The sequence below is a fragment of the Hyla sarda genome, chromosome 9, assembly GCF_029499605.1.
Source record: "Hyla sarda isolate aHylSar1 chromosome 9, aHylSar1.hap1, whole genome shotgun sequence".
NCBI classification, from domain to species: domain Eukaryota; kingdom Metazoa; phylum Chordata; class Amphibia; order Anura; family Hylidae; genus Hyla; species Hyla sarda.
Genome location: NC_079197.1, coordinates 149,786,366 through 149,803,558, shown reverse-complemented (window position 1 = coordinate 149,803,558; position 17,193 = coordinate 149,786,366). Strand labels below are relative to the sequence as shown.

The 17,193-nt window shown below is 43.3% G+C and overlaps 1 protein-coding gene across 5 annotated transcripts in view; it reads right to left on the bottom strand.

The window, feature by feature from the left end:
• The window catches only part of DPF1 (double PHD fingers 1), a 117,794-nt gene that overhangs the window by 19,939 nt on the left and 80,662 nt on the right, over nucleotides 1-17,193 (bottom strand). For 4 of the 5 annotated variants that reach the window (XM_056537626.1, XM_056537622.1, XM_056537623.1 and 1 more), the window contains exons 7-8: nucleotides 13,094-13,225; nucleotides 4,900-4,950 (exon numbers count right to left, since the gene is read on the bottom strand). In XM_056537626.1, the coding sequence (XP_056393601.1) occupies nucleotides 4,900-4,950; nucleotides 13,094-13,225 (183 nt within the window). The remainder of the gene's footprint in view (nucleotides 1-4,899; nucleotides 4,951-13,093; nucleotides 13,226-17,193) is intronic. The other variant, XM_056537625.1, reaches the window with a different exon arrangement.

The following is a 17,193-nucleotide window of genomic DNA, read 5'->3' as shown; positions in this document are numbered from 1 at the left end:
TTTTTATCCATGAATTCACATAGATCAACGTAGTGGAAGTGACATGTAACTCTGCTAAATATTCATTCATCCTAAAAGTGTATTACGGTATCAGCAAATAAAGGTTTTGATTTTATTCAGGATCACAGCCAGAGGACAAGAGGCTAAGTGAGTATGGGAGCTTGTGAGTGTGCACTAGTTTGAAGTGAATAGTGTTTTAAAGGGGTACTCCACCCCTAGACATCTTATACCCTATCCAAAGGATAGGGGATAAGATGTCTGATCGCGGGGGTCCCGCCGCTGGGGACCCCCGCAATATAGCATGCAGCACCCACCATATCTGCTTCCGGAAACGCTGGAGGTTCTGGCTCCCGACCACGGGGACGGAAGATCGTGACGTCACGACTCCGCCCCCTGTGTGATGTCACGCCCCGCCCCCTCAATGCAAGTCTATGGGAGGGGGCGTCACGCCCCCTCCCATTGACTTGCATTGAGGGGGCGGGGCGTGACATCACACGGGGGCGGAGTTGTGATGTCACGATCTTCCGTCCCCCTGGTCGGGAGTCAGAACCTCCACCGCATGCTATATGGCGGGGGTCCCCAGTGGCGGAACCCCTGCGATCAGACATCTTAACCCCTATCCTTTGGATAGGGGATAAGATGTCTAGGGGTGGAGTACCCCTTTAAACTCTTCATGACCATGTCCAATTTGGTCTTAAGGACTGGGCCAATTAAAAGTTTTGCATATTCATTTTTCCCTCTTCGCCATTTGATAAAACGCTTTTATTTTTCAATTCACAGAGCCATGTGGGGATTTGTTTTTTGCAGGACCAATTGTACTCTGTAACCACAAATTTCTTTTTACCACAAAATTTACAGCAAAATAAAAAAATATTTGGGGTGGAGAGGGTGTTTTTATGCAGTGCACTATATGGTAAAACTATCATTTTTATTTTTTGGGTCGATACGATTACAATTATACCAAATGTATAATGTTTTTCTATCGTACTACTTTAAAAAAAAAAAAAAAAGTCAAACTTGTTTAAACAAAATAATAATGCTTAAAACTGTCCTCTTCTGACCCCAATAACTTTTTTATTTTTTTGGCCTATGGGGCTGTAGATTTTATTGGTACCATTTGGTCAGATGGGACTTTCTGATCAATTTTCATTCCATTTTTTTGGGGATGTTACGCCACCAAAAATCTGCACTTTTTGGATTTCAGTATTGTTTTGCGTTTATGTCGTTGATTTTAATAGTTCCGATATTTCCACACACAGCAGTACCAAATATCTTTATTTTTATTTATTTTATTTACAGTATTTATTTTATTTTAAATTAATTTATAAAAAATGTTTTCTTTTTTTTTAAAGGGAAAAGGGAGGTGAATTTAACTCTTTTTTTTTTTTTTACACCTTTTTAAGCCCCCTTAGGGAACTTTTGTAAGCAATGCTTGGATTCCTTATACTAAACAATGCTATGCACTTGCATTGCATTGCTCAGTGAGATCTGTGCTGTGCTAATAGAGTCCGCCTGAGGAAGACTCTATTAGTAGAGTACTGAGTGGCCAGCTGAGAGGCATCCAGCTGCCATGTAGTCACACTGTGGAAGTGCCGATTGGACAGGTGACAGGGGCTGCTTGGTGCACTCTTGTGCCCACCCGGTCCTGTACAAAAGATCTCCAGCACAGCCGGCCTATACCACTACTGTGCATGCAATGTTTCCACACTACTTTCAAAAGCAGCGAATGGAGGGGGTGTTGTACAGGGACGAGTCGGGTGGGCATACGAGTGCATTCCCCGAGTGCATCAAAGCACTTCATTTACATATTTTAATTTTCAGCCATAACTCGAAAACGGCGCCACGTATCAGAAAAAGGTAAACAGGGTTGGAATCGGCATCTTCCACACTATTAGCATGTATCAGCATGTTAATGGGAAATTAAACTGAATATGGAGCCATGTTGGGGTCTAGGACTTATATGACAGCCATGTAGAAGAACAATAATCAGATGGAGTGCTATGCTTAGTATTGGAATGACATGAGGAGCCCTGCTGTGAAATAGAAATGAGATGGGGAGCCATGCTGTGGAATATGAATGAGATGGGGAGCCATGCTGGGGACAAGACTGAGATGAGAAACCAAGCTGGGAACCAGAGCTAAGATGGGTGGTTTTGCTAGGGACCAGGAATGAGATGGGCAGCCATGCTGGGAACTTGGAATGAGATGGGGAGCCATACTGGGGACAAGGAATGAGATGGGGAGCCATGCTGGGGACAAGGAATGAGATGGGGAGCCATGCTGGGGACAAGGAATGAGATGGGGAGCCATGCTGGGGACAAGAAATGAGATGGGGAGCCATACTGGGGATTAGGAATTAGAGGGGAGTCAAGCTGTGTACTAGACGTTAGTAAAGAGAGCCATGCTGAGAACTTGGAATGAGATGGGGAGCCATACTGGGGACAAGGAATGAGATGGGGAGCCATACTGGGGACAAGGAATGAGATGGGGAGCCATACTGGGGACAAGGAATGAGATGGGGATCCATACCGGGGACAAGGAATGAGATGGGGAGTCATGCTGGGGACAAGAAATTAGATGGGGAGCCATACTGGGGATTAGGAATTAGAGGGGAGTCAAGCTGTGTACTAGACGTTAGTAAAGAGAGCCATTCTGGGAACTTGGAATGAGATGGGGAGCAATGCTGGTGACTAGAAATTATAAGGGGAATCATGCTGGGGACAGGAATAGGATGGTTACTTATGATGGGGACCAGGAATGTGATGGGAAGCCATGCTGGGGATTAGGAATGAGATGAGGAACCATGCTGTTGACTAAGAATGAAATGGGGAAACAGTTCATTGAAAGGACCACCCCCATAAAAGACCACTCAAAGAGGTTTCAATATAAATAAATATATATATATATATATATATATATATATATATATATATATATTACACACTGTAAATGGAGATTTATCAAACCTTGTGCAAAGGAACAGTGGAGCAGTTGCCCATAGAAACCAATCGAATTCAAGCTTTTATTTTTCAGAGGACTTTTTAAGCACTGTAATTTGTTGCTATGGGCAACTGCTCCTTTGTTTCTTCGCACAAGTGTGTTAAATCTCCACCATTTTATTTTTATTTTTTTTATATTTTCCTCTGATATTCCCCAAAAATTTAAATTTACCAATGAAAAATAATTTGGCACCTTACGTATCACATAAAAAAATGCAGCATAAGTACTGAAAACACTGAAAATGTGTCAGGTCTAGGAGGAGGGGGAAACTGGCCCCAGTGTGAAAGTAACATCATATTCTGGCATTGTTTTTAATCTCGTATAGCTTTGGGCTGCCAACTTTTTATTTTGTGATTTTTGTTTTTGTGTCTGGTGTTGCCAGCACGTGTGGTGAGTGCTATTCGTTCCGGACCTCCACCTACCACTGTGTTATCCCCTATCCAGAGAATGGGAAATAACTAAAGGAGACGGGGAAATTTGAGTTAAAGGATTAGTCCAGTGGTGAACAACTTATCCCCTATCCTAAGGATAGGGGATAAGTTGCAGATCGCGGGGGTCCGACCGCTGGGGCCCCCTCGATCTCCTGTACAGGGCCCCAACAGCCCGCGGGAAGGGGGCGTGTTGACCTCCGCACGAAGCGGCGGCCGACACGCCCCCTCAATACAACTGTATGGCAGAGCCGGAGCACTGCCTTCGGCAATCTCCGGCTCTGCCATAGCAATTTATTGAGGGGGCGTGTCGGCCGCCGCTTCGTGCGGTGGTCGACACCCGCTATCTGGCCAGAGAGCCTGGCCCCCGTACAGAGAGATCTCAGGGGGCCCCAGCGGTCGGACACCCCGCGATCTCAAACTTGTCCCCTATCCTTAGGATAGGGGATAAGTTTTTCACCACTGGACTACCCCTTTAAAATTTTCACCAAACGAGCATAAAAGCATAAAAAGCATAAAATATTTTGCTCAAACTTTTTTTAAAAAGCACCAGACTTAGGGTATGTTCACGCTACGTAATGTGAACAGAATCTCTGCTCGCAGTATTCTGCAAGCAGAGATTCCATCTGGAGGCCGCCGCCGAAATACTTTGGTGGTAGGACTGCACGGCACTGCGCCGCCACCATTGACGACTATGCAGTGCTCACAGACTTCCGCCCAAAGAATGAACATGTTCTTTCTTTACGCAGATCAATTTCGGCAGCAAAATTGTCCGCCGCTGAAATTCCGCAGTGTGAACAGTGCAAAGAGAGGAGGTAGAAAAAACAATCCCCACCAGGCGCTATCTCCAGCGGAACAAATAAAAATGAGGAGAATCCTCTTAATCCAATAAAACTTAAACAAAAGATAAAATAACAGACTACATCAAAAAGCAAGACGCGTTTCGGGTGTTGTACCACCCTTCCTCAGTTGCAGATGTGTGAAGTGCCCATTCGCATTAATGTTAGGAGATCACACCCCGGAATTCCAACACGCAATTCGGCGCTATTTACTCTTAAAGAGAAATTTCATAAGATTTAGAAAAATTCTCCAGTCCTGACAAATGTATATTAATGTCATATTCTTCAAGATCCGTGGTCTCCAAATTGTTTCAAAATTACAACACCCAGCAAAACAACAACACACAGCCGTTGGCTGTCCTGGCATGCTGGGAGTTGTAGTTTTGTAACAGCTGAAGGTCCACAGTTTGGAGACCACTATTCTAGAACTACCAGGAATTTCAAGTCAAAGGAAGGGGAATATGCCCATCTGTATTTCGGTTTCTGCTGAAAAAAAAACTGTATAACTTTTTGTCATGCAATGAATACCCTTTATTCGCTGTAATAACCATTAAATAATCGTAATTCTGATATATACAAGGATGGATGGAAAACTTTACACGTCCGGCCCAGCAGAGGAGCCGAGTCCTCACCTGTATGTCGCGGCTGCATCTCTGGCACCCAGTTCAGCTCTTTGTAGAAGTCTGAAAGGGGGGAAAAAGTTGAAATCAGAACTGTGCGGAATTTCCACAGCTGTTGCAGACACAGGCACGGAAGGGGTTAAGTGGGTGGCATGATTATTTTAGGGAAGCGGGGAAGGAGGGGAGGGGGGAGTATTGCCATCGCCCAAACTGATAACCTACCCCTGTCACTCCTCTGTTTCCATAGCAACTGTCTGCATCCGAGGGACCGCCAAAAAACATGCAGCATGGATTTAACATATCTCTCTCTGATTTATTGTTTCAATTAGAGAAACAGACATAGAAATGGGGGATGGTAAAAAAAAAAAAAAATCGGAGCTTTTAGAAAGCCAGGAACCATCCGTGCAATACTACAGAAACTTCCATAGCGAAGGCTGAAGGGATCAGGACTGCATTGTATTCTACAGACAATTGGAAAAGGATTCCTGTAAACCACCATTCTAGATATGTCAATGTATCTGCCCCAGTGCAAAAGTATCGGTACATATACAACCATATCGGCTTATATATTCTGTTAGGCCTCTGAATATGAACCATAGGCCTAAATGTAACACGGTGTCAGGATAGGTCCCTTTGTATGGGATAAATAAATCCATAGACCTTCATTAAAGGGGTACTCCACTGCCCTAGCGTTCAGTACATTTTGTTCCGAACGCTGTCACACCACACCCCCTCAATGCAAGTCTATGGCAGCCGCCACGCCCCCTCCCATAGACTTGCATTGAGCAGGTGTGGAGTGAAATCACAAGGGGTGTGGCCATGACATCACGACCCCCGCAACCCTCACCCAGCTTTTGGAACAAAATGTTCCGAACGCTAGGGCAGTGGAGTACCCCTTTAAAGGATAGAGGCCTCCGATGGGGTGGTATCCTTCAGGCAGAGGCGTAACTTGTAGCTTCTGGGCCCCAATGACAAATCTGCAATAGGGCCCCATATGTAATTTAGAATACTGGTCTTTTATGGGGCAGATGTGCCTTGGGGCTCCGGAGAAACTGGGTGAAAATTGCCAAAACTGATGCCAGAAGTGCATCATCCGGCATTCATTGTTTGTGATTGCTGGACGGGGGTACGCAGCAAGATGTGTTCCACTGTCTGTGCCGGTCCGGCGAATCCAATCATCCGGCGTCCAAACATAGATGTCGGATGATTGTGAACTGTCCCATTTAAATTAATAGGATCAGCTCTTGCTTTATTTTCCCTCCGGTGCATTTTCTGGAGGGAAAAAAAAACTGACGGCGCATATATGTAAAGGAAGCATTAGGCACCAGGGCCCCCCGGTGCGACTGCTACGTCGGCACCCCCTATAGTTACGTCCTGGCTTACAGGGTTTGCTGGATGGAATAGCACAGACTTCTGAGCTACACCATTGAGTTGGATCCAGTGTCCATCATAAGTACAGGGAAACCTCTCCAGAATACCACCTCTGTATTGTGGTCACCCAACATGTGATGCAATGTTAGGCGATCTTTTCAAAGAGGTTTTACTGTGAAGTATACGTTGGGTAGTCCCCCGTATGTACACTGACAAAGACACGAGATATATACAAACCAATTCATTCACTTGGAAGGAGATTTATCACAACCTGTGCAGATGAAAAGTTGACCAGTTTCCTATAGCAACCAATCAGATCACTTCTTTCATTTTCCAGAGGCCTATTTAGAAATTTAAGAAGTGATCTGATTGGTTGCTATGGGCAACTGGTCAACTTTTCATCGGCACAGGTTGTGATAAATCTCCCCCATGGTGTGCATTTGGGGATCCTTAACATAATGCACATTTAAAGGATTATTCCAACCCTAATAAATAATTATCTGGCCTCTGGGACCCCCCTGACTCAATGGAGATACGGTAGATAGCTTGCGCTCTAGATACCAAGAGGACATTACTAGGTATCTCCAGCGCTCAATAGACAATGAATGCATTGAATCCTACCACACAATTTAGTGTGGAGAATCAGGGCTCCATTCTAGAGATTGCGGGAGGGGGTGATTGGGGGTGAACTGTTCTGACATCTGGGATTGTGAATAGGGGAATACGTTTTTTTTTTTTGTGGTGGAATACCCCTTTAAAGGAGCAATAGTGTAACTTATGCTATGTCTGGATCCACAATGAAAGGGCTGGGATGCTGCACCCCATCTGGTGACTAGTGGCTGATCCTTAGCCTATGTACACACAGCAAAATTTAGGAGCAGAATCCTGTGGAAAAATTCCGCTCGTTGCAGCAGAGTCCAATTGTTTTCATTGGGATTCTGCTACACCGTGCACACGGCAGAATTTCAGCAGAATTGACGTCAATTCTTTCTGAGGAATCTGCTCGTAAATACACAGTTGTCTATGGAGACAGCGCATTTACAAGTGGTCCTAGCGCCGTCATTTTCTGCCAGCGCCCGATGTCTGCGGAATGTCTGCCCGGTATTTTTCCCACGGGACATTCTGCCATGTGAACAAGGCTATGTTCACACGATTACATTTCCGTATGGAATTCTGCAGAAGAATTCCGCCTGGACATGTTGCAGCAGCAGAGTCCCAATGAGTTCAATAGGATTCTGCTACACTGTGCACACAGTGGAATTTCCGCAACATATGTTTCTGCCATGGAAATCTGGATTCCGGGGTCCGCAGAAAGAATAGACATGTCAATTATTTCTGTGGAGTCTGCACGGAAATGCTTTGCCGTCTATGAGATGGCCCACTTCCGAGCGGACCTAGTGCTGGCATATTCTACCGCCATCGGTGGAATATCCGGACGGAAAATTTCCGTACAGACATTTCACCATGAGAACATAGCCTTAGAGGTGTCTACCACCCAGTCTACAATCATCTGATTTAGGTAAAACTGATGAGCTCAGCTATACCGCTACAAACACGCCTGTCAACAAGCATGCTGACTGTTTCCATAGCAACCAGCTACATTGTGAATGCAGCATTGAATTATAATACACGTTGTACAAACTAAGGAAAAGAATGCAGGAGGTTTATTAAACCTTGAGCAAAGGATCATTGTAGCAGTTGCCCATAGCAACCAGTCAGATTCCAGCTTTCCTTTTTGAGGGTGCGATCACACAAACTTGCTGTGTGAATACTTTCCCGCATAGCGTGTAACTAGCAAGTTTTTGCCCAATAAAACTGCAATTTAGGCAATATAAGTGCAGATTCCATAACCAAAAATTTGCTAATTAAAGGCTATGACAAATCTCCACCATTAAAAAGTCGGTCTACTTTTAAGTATACTATAACTACATTTTAATACGGTACTAAAAGGTGACAATTCTCTTCACATTAGGGAATCTGTGAGCTCTAATAACAATAACCTAATTGGTACAATAGTACCAAATGCATAAAAAAGCACCAAAGCCTTAAGTATAGGTACAAAGGAAGCGTACACTGGCCCTTATTTACTAAGAGTGTTGTGTAGGTTTCTTTGTGGGTTCTAATTCCCTACAATTTATTTTCCACGGTATTTACTAAGGTTTCCCTACATTTTGCTTTTTTTACACCTGCTCTGATCTGTGCGGTTTTCCTCAGCTCAAATCCATCACATTTTCTCTGGAAACCTTAGTAAATATGTTGTTTTTTTGTGAAAATGTCGGGAACACGCCCCTTGTCTGTGACCAAGCCCCTTTCCCGACAGCCACGCACCCTTTTCGGGTTTTCTTAGCAAAATGGAGAGTTAGTCGGGGTTTTTTCAAATCTGACGCAGACAGAATTTCTGGCGCAATGCGCCAAAATCTGGCGCACAACCCAACAAAACATATCGGGTTTGCAATAGTAAATGAGGGTCACTGTATGCAAATACTAGGTTTTCAAATCAACTGGTGGCAGAATTTTATACAGATTTGTAAATCACAACTATTTAAAAATCTTAATCCTTCTAGTACTTATCAGCTGCTGTATGCTCCACAGGAAGTTATGTAATTCTTTCCAGTCTGACACTTCTGTCCATATCACGAACTGCCCGGAGCAGGAGATGTTTGCTATGGGGATTGCTCATGCTCTGGACAGTTTCTAACACAGACAGAGGTGTCAGCAGAGAGCACTGTGGTCAGACTGGAAAGAACTACACAACTTCCTCTGGTGCATACAGCAGCTGATAATTACTATAAGAATTAAGATTTTTATATAGACATAGACGTAATTTACAAATCTGCATAACTTTCTGGCACCAGTTGATTTGAAAAAAAATAAAAATAATAATTTCCTCCAAAGTTGACATTCCCAGTGAAAAGGTTTTAGTTTTCGTTAGTTTTAGTTTTTAGGTAACGTAGTTACCTTTGCACAATACTCTCCTTACAAAAGAATATGGCACAGACCCATGGTAGTCAGGCTCTATGAACCTCCAAGTACCATATTCATCCAAATACCAGGGCAGTAGCTTATGCAGACAAGGTTATCTTAAATAATAGTTCAAGATCAAGGAATTACTCATGAACATCTTCTGTGGAATGTCCAAAATTTTAGTTTTTATTTTCTTCGCTCATAACGTACTTTACATGATTCTTACAGTTTTCACACAAGATGTATAACGTACCTCGGTCAGATGGAGAGAGACACGAGTACAAGCCTGCCGCGATGCGTTTCAGGGGCACGCTCCCTTAATCAAATCATGCATGATTAAGGGGCATGCCCCCGAAACGTAGCGCGGCAGGTTTGTACTCGTGTCTCTCTCCCTCTGACCGAGGTACGTTATACATAAAAACAAAAATTTTGGACATTCCACAGAAGATGTTCGTGAGTAATTCCTTGACCTTGAACTATTATATAAGATAATCGTATCTGCATAAGCTACTGCACTGGTCTTTTGGATGATTTTGTTTTCCAGGTCACTATGGTGGAGGTGGCAAAGGAGCTTACATTTGGATCCAGATGAGATAAAGGCCCTTTTTTTTAAAGGGGTACTCCGCTGCTCAGCGTTTGGAACTCTGGAGCCGGTGCCTGTGACATAGTAGCCCCGCCCCCTCATGATGTCACGCCCCGCCCCCTCAATGCAAGTCTATGGGAGGGGGCGTGACGGCTGTCACGGCCCCTCCCATAGACTTGCATTGAGGGGGTGGGGCGTGACATCATAAGGGGGCGGGGCTATGACGTCACGAGCTCCTGGCGCCGGTTTGTTCCAAACGTTGAGCAGCGGAGTACCCCTTTAAGTTCCATTTAAAGTTTGGTGAAACAAAAATATGGTAAAAAGAATTTCACTCTATTACATCTTGTGCCAAACATGCACCAACATTTCCTTTTTTTTCCAGTGGTCAATTTTAGCTTATTTTATTTATTTTTTTATCCGAAATGTGGAAATCTGAGCCATTCATTACATTTTTCCACCCTGTTTTTTGCAGCCTTTCCCCCTGTGATTTTCTTTTGGTCATTTGGGCGCACTTTGGTGCATGTACATTGTGCCAAAAGAGTTTCCAACATCCAAAAATTAGGAATTTAGGAACATGAGGGAAACTTCAATAGAAATTTCAGATGGAAATGAACCACCAACCCCCCCCCCCCCCATTAAATTAGTGATAACTGAGGGCCACAGTGTGAACATTAAAGGGGTTATCCAGGAAAAAAACTTTCTTATATATATCAACTGGCTCCAGAAAGTTAGACAGATTTGTAAATTACTTCTATTAAAAAATCTTAATCCTTTCAGTACTTATGAGCTGCTGAAGTTGAGTTGTTCTTTTCTGTCTAAGTGCTCTCTGATGACACGTGTCTCAGGAGCTATCCAGAGTAGAAGCAAATTCCCATAGCAAACCTCTTCTACTCTGTGCAGTTCCCGAGACAAGCAGAGATGTCAGCAGAGAGCACTGTTTCCAGACAGATAAGAACAACTCAACTTCAGCAGCTGATAATTATTGAAAGGATTAAGATTTTTTAATAGAAGTAATTAACAAATCTGTTTAACTTTCTGGAGCCAGTTTTTTTCCTGGAATCCCCCTTTAAGAAGCACTGCCACCTAATGTCCTTGACTTGTCCTCTGGTGTCTTTCTTTTTCCCTTCAGCAGTTTCTTAGTTATATTTTTTTCTTTTCATGTTGTTTTCCCAAAAGTAGCAAACGATAAGTGCACAACATTATAAAACCCACAGCCTGTTATTTTCTGCTTTGACTTCAAAGGAAAAAATAAAAATAAATATATAAAAAAAAACATGAAGAAAACCTGCATTTCAAAAATTGTGGTTTTCTATAAAATCCGTTCCTATGAGGCTTTCTTTAAAAACAAAAGAAGCTTCAGCGATCAGCGTTATCAATGATGGCGGCACAAAATGCATGTAGTAATACAAGGCTTAGACAAGATAATGTCCCATCATATTTACAGGTGATTTCTTTACGATCATACGCCAAATGAACAATAGCTACTCTAGCACATAGTGTTGTGCACTGTTAGGTAGACCGCCCCTGACCAGGGCCGTATGCACAGCTCGTGCTGCACTAAATATTCGGACTGAATACATCCCATTAGGGTAATTTCTTAAAGGGGTTATCCAGGAAAAAACTTTTTTTTTTTTTTTTATATCAACTGGCTCCAGAAAGTTAAACAGATTTGTAAATTGCTTCTATTAAAAAATTCTTAATCCATCCTGTACTTATGAGCTTCTGAAGTTGAGTTGTTCTTTTCTGTCTAAGTGCTCTCTGATGACACGTGTCTCGGGAACCACCCAGTTTAGAAGCAAATCCCCATAGCAAACCTCTTCTACTCTGTGCAGTTCCGGAGTCAGGCAGAGATGTCAGCAGAGAGCACTGTTGCCAGACAGAAAACAACAACTCAACTTCAGCAGCTGATAATTATTGAAAGGATTAAGATTTTTTCATAGAAGTAATTTACAAATCTGTTTAACTTTCTGGAGCCAGTTGATATAAGGAAAAAAGTTTTTTTTCCTGGAATACCCCTTTAAGCATCAGAATTTGCAGATCTATCACAAATACATAGCAAAAAATAAAGGGCTGCCCCCCTCAATACTGCTGCCCTAAGCACAGGCCCACAAGTGCCTAATGGCAAATACAGCTCTGCTCCAGACTCACTTCTTATTACGGATAAGTATTACAGAATGTCCACATGAGGGGCTTTGGAGTCATTTGCATTCAAAATTTCTATGCTATATTACTTCTCAAATTCATACCCATGAACACACTAGGGGGATGAGGCGAGCTCATTTTATATTTTCTATATACCGGTAGAACCACTTAAAAAAAATTTTTTTTATATAGGTTACAATTGTGCTTGAGCTCAATAGGGTCTATACACACGGCGGAATTCTGCATTAAATTAAAGCCCATAGACTTCTATGGGATTCCGCACTCCCATTCACACTTCTGAAATTCCGCCTGCGGCATGCCGCAGGCGGAATTTCAGAAGTGTGAATGGGAGTGCGGAATCCCATTGAAGTCTATGGGCTTTAAAGGGGTATTCCAGGAAAAAAACTTTATATATATATATATATATATATATATATATATATATATATATATACACTTTGATTAATAAAATCTTATTCCTTTCAATAACTATCAGCTGCTGAAGTTGAGTTGTCCTTTTCTGTCTGGCAACAGTGCTCTCTGCTGACATCTCTGCTTGTCTCGGGAACTGCACAGAGTAGAAGAGGTTTGCTATGGGGATTTGCTTCTAAACTGGGCGGTTCCCGAGACAGGTGTCATCAGAGAGCACTTAGAAAAGAACAACTCAACTTCAGCAGCTCATAAATACTGAAAGGATGAAGATTTTTTTTTTATTTGAAATTTTTCTGGAGCCAGTTGATATAAAAAAAAATAAAAAAAATTTTTTTTCCTGAATAACCCCTTTAAATTAAAGTCCATAGACTTCTATGGGATTCCGCACTCCCATTCACACTTCTGAAATTCCGGAATTTCAGGAGTGTGAATGAGAATGCGGAATCCCATAGAAGTCTATGGGCTTTAATTTAATGTGGAATTCCGCCGTGTGAATAGACCCATAGGATCCCAGGTACCCGAATAGCACGTAAATCTATTCCACTAACCACTTGAACCATATTCCATCCACACAGTGAGATCCATAGATCCATTATATTCTGCTGGTTTCCATATTATCCCTTTTTTTTTCATGTTTTTGGAATAGGGTTGATAAATATGACCCTCCCTCATAGTATGCCTCCTAAGGAAACTCATAAAATCCTTGGTACTCACGTTTGTGGTTGTTTTTCCTATGGAAAGGGATTAGATATCGCTCAGCATTCTCTTCTCCCTCTTCCTCAGCCAGGTGAGTATGGGTGTAGTGATAGCTGAGGCCGGGCCGATTCTTGTATCTCTTCCCACAGACTAGAGTTGGAGATACGATATTATAAGTACTGATTAATGACAATAATAACACCAGCACAATATCAAACATATGTATACAACTTATGTGCTCTAAATATACTGCATGTACACGCTGCCCATGTGCAATGATATATATATATATATATATATATATATATATATATTTTTTTTTTTTTATTTTTTTTTTGAGACGTGGTGAATAAATACACAATTTTTTTTTTTTTTTACTGGAATTGGAGTGCTGCACCATTGCTTTGTTTTAGTATATATATATATATATATATATATATATATATATATAGATATAGATATAGATATACGGGATGAGTATTTAACTCAGGGAGAGTTTACCACTCCTGGTGTGACGGAGCTTTCAAGTTAAATACTCATCCCGTTTAGTTGGTCATCTCAGCCAAGCCAGATTACCCTGCTCTGTACTGACGAGGGGCAAGTACCCAGAAACAGCTGTCTCCAGATGGGTGCTCTTTCCTTCTGGACAGAGAGTTCTGGCTTGGCATTAATCCCGATTAGCTTTTTATATTCCGTAACTGGAGCTAAGCTGATTCCAGGGAACATCGCCTGAAAAGGTAACGTAATGAGCTGATTTGCATATTCCCATATATATATATATATATATATATATATATATATATATATACACACACACACACACACACACACACACACACACACACACACACACTTTTCATGGTAATACACAAATGATGAGCTATCTGAATGACTCCTAACAAATTCAATTACAGCCAATCAATTCTTCATAGTGTAACACTAAGTCTCTAGAGCAGTGGTCTCCAACCTGCGGACCTCCAGATGTTGCAAAACTACAACTCCCAGCATGCCCGGACAGCCGTTGGCTGTCCGGGCATGCTGGAAGTTGTAGTTTTGCAACATCTGGAGGTCCGCAGGTTGAAGACCACTGCTCTGTGGCTCTGGGCAATCAATAGGTATATCTTGTGGTCGCGTGTTGAGCACTATTCACACTAGCATTATGGTGGTGGCGCTCTCGCTAAATAGTCACTGTGTACACACACTAGAGAGATATGAAGAAAGACACGGATCACTCACCACTGTTCCCATGCTGTGTTCTTTATTCAGATGGTAAAAAGGTGGCTACACATGGACAGATGGTATGGCAGGGCAGTGGATCGTAGGGAGCTCCTTCGGAGCGACAGCGCCGTTTCACACCGTTTGGGCATTTCCTCAAGGCCCGAATTGACAATTCTGGGGCTGAGGAAATGCCCGAAGGGCATGAAACGGCCCTGTCGCTCCGGACGGAGCTCCCTACGATCCACTGCCCTGCCATACCATCTGTCCATGTATAGCCACCTTTTTACCATCTGAATAAAGAACACAGCATGGGAACAGTGGTGAGTGATCCGCGTCTTTCTTCATATCTCTCCAGCGTGCGCAATTCTTCATAGTGTTTCCATACCACAGAAACTTTGTTGTGACCTACAGGGCTATCAGCTGTGTCCCGTTTCATCAGAGAAGTCTGTGGGCTTTGTCTCCAGCCCTTATCTCTTCAGTCCTGCATGATCTTCTAAGCTCATTTATGACCAGAGCAAAGTTGAACTGTGATCTGGTCATAAATCAGCTTAGAAGATTATTTAGGAGAGAAGAGAGAGAGGGGCTGAAAGAAGGACCAATGGACTGCTTCTCCAACAGAATGGGACACAGGGAATAGGATTATTTGGTAAAACAATGAGGCTGTAAAAGAGAAACTAAGTAGAATTATTAAATATATGTAGTAAAAAAATTTGTACTATTAATACATACAAAGCAATACTAATAAAAAAAAAAGCATTAAAGTGGTATCCATACCCCTTAAAGGGAGTATTTTTTTTTATTAATAAGTATATTCAAGCTGGTATTAAAGAGGAAAAAAAAAATTATACTCACCTTTACCCCTGTCACCTTTCTAACGGAGCCCCGTCCTGCGGCGCAGAACTTCCTGTGTCAGTACAAGGAACTGCCCACATAGCTAAGCAGGCAATTCCTTGTGCTAAGACCGACACCAGTTATTGTAAAGCAGCAGGACTTGGCTCCAACAGAACGGTAACAGCGGGGGAGCAGGAAAGGTGAGTAGTCAGCTACTTTTTTTTTTTTTTTACTACTGATTATTATTAAAACACAATGCGGAATAACGCTATAATTAGGCTACGAGCTTCTCTTTGATAAATCTAGTTGAACATTAAAGAAAGAAACAAGGTCAATAATCTCCCTTTGAGATATCTAGGTAGAATTTTTTTTTGTCTGAAAAAGAAATACCCCATTAACAAGTTAATCCTCAATGTTTAATTCACATTAAAGGGAACCTGTTTCTCACTGGCTGACTCACGGGCAGCATGAAACACTGATCCATCTCGAATTGAACTCATTGGAACAGTCCTAGTGGCTTCTTTCTGTCCTGCTTACCCTGTTAAATCTATATCCCCCTATAACGGGAGAGATCTATCAATCAAGGCCAGCAGGGAGGGCAGAAGCAGCCAGAGTGGCTCAGTATTTCAGAGTATATTATACATGATTGTACAGAGGTAGTATGTCAGTTTTTCATGCTGCTTGTGGCTCAGGCAGCCCCTGTCTATATGATTATTTAAGAAATATGGATGTCAAAAGAAGAGCCCTCATGCAGAGCCCTCCTCTATGAGCTAGAATGGGAAGACACTCTAAGAAGATCCCTTTCTCTAATGTACCCAGCCTGTACATGTATCCAGGCCAGTCGCTACAGGACAGGCAAACCAAGCAATTGCTTGGGGCCACGAGCTGGCCAGGGGCCCCGAGCAGAGCCGGTGCTTGCCCGTCCTGTAGCGACGGGGCAATTCCCCCCATCACTATTAAGGACATGCCTGTGTCCCGAAAGATGTTTTGCCAGCCTAATGCGGGGGAACACTGCCAGCCTAATGTGGGGGGAACACTGCCAGCCTAATGTGGGGAGAACTATGCTGCACCTAATGTGGGGGGAACACTGCCAACCTAATGTGGGGAGAACTATGCTGCACCTAATGTGGGGGGAACACTGCCAACCTAATGTGGGGGGAACTATGCTGCACCTAATGTGAGGGGAACACTGCCTACCTAATGTGGGGAGAACTATGCTGCACCTAATGTGAGGGGAACACTGCCTACCTAATGTGGGGAGAACTATGCTGCACCTAATGTGGGGGGAACTATGCTGCACCTAATGTGGGGGGAACACTGCCAGCCTAATGTGGGGAGAACTATGCTGCACCTAATGTGAGGGGAACACTGCCTACCTAATGTGGGGAGAACTATGCTGCACCTAATGTGGGGAGAACTATGCTGCACCTAATGTGAGGGGAACACTGCCTACCTAATGTGGGGAGAACTATGCTGCACCTAATGTGAGGGGAACACTGCCTACCTAATGTGGGGAGAACTATGCTGCACCTAATGTGGGGAGAACTATGCTGCACCTAATGTGGGGAGAACTATGCTGCACCTAATGTGGGGGGAACACTGCCAGCCTAATGTGGGGAGAACTATGCTGAACCTAATGTGGGGGGAACACTGCCTACCTAATGTGGGGAGAAATATGCTTCACCTAATGTGGGGGGAACTCTGCTGCACCGAATGTGGAGGGAACTCTGCTGCACCTAATGTGGGGGGGAGCTATACTGCACCTAATGTGGGGGGGGGGACTATACTGCACCTAATGTGGGGGGGGGACTATACTGCACCTAATGTGGGGGAAACTCTGCTGCACCGAATGTGGGGGGAATTCTGCTGCACCTAATGTGTGGGGTTACTACGTCCTGACACCGGACCTAGAGCGTGACGTGCGTGAACATCAAGGGGGGGGCGGCCCTCCATGTCCATTTTGCTTGGGGCCCCCAAATTCCTTCAAACGGCCCTGCATGTATCAACCCATTCTGTAAGAGCAGCTCCCAATAGGGAACACCCGGCCGTCTACGGTTGGTCATTTATGT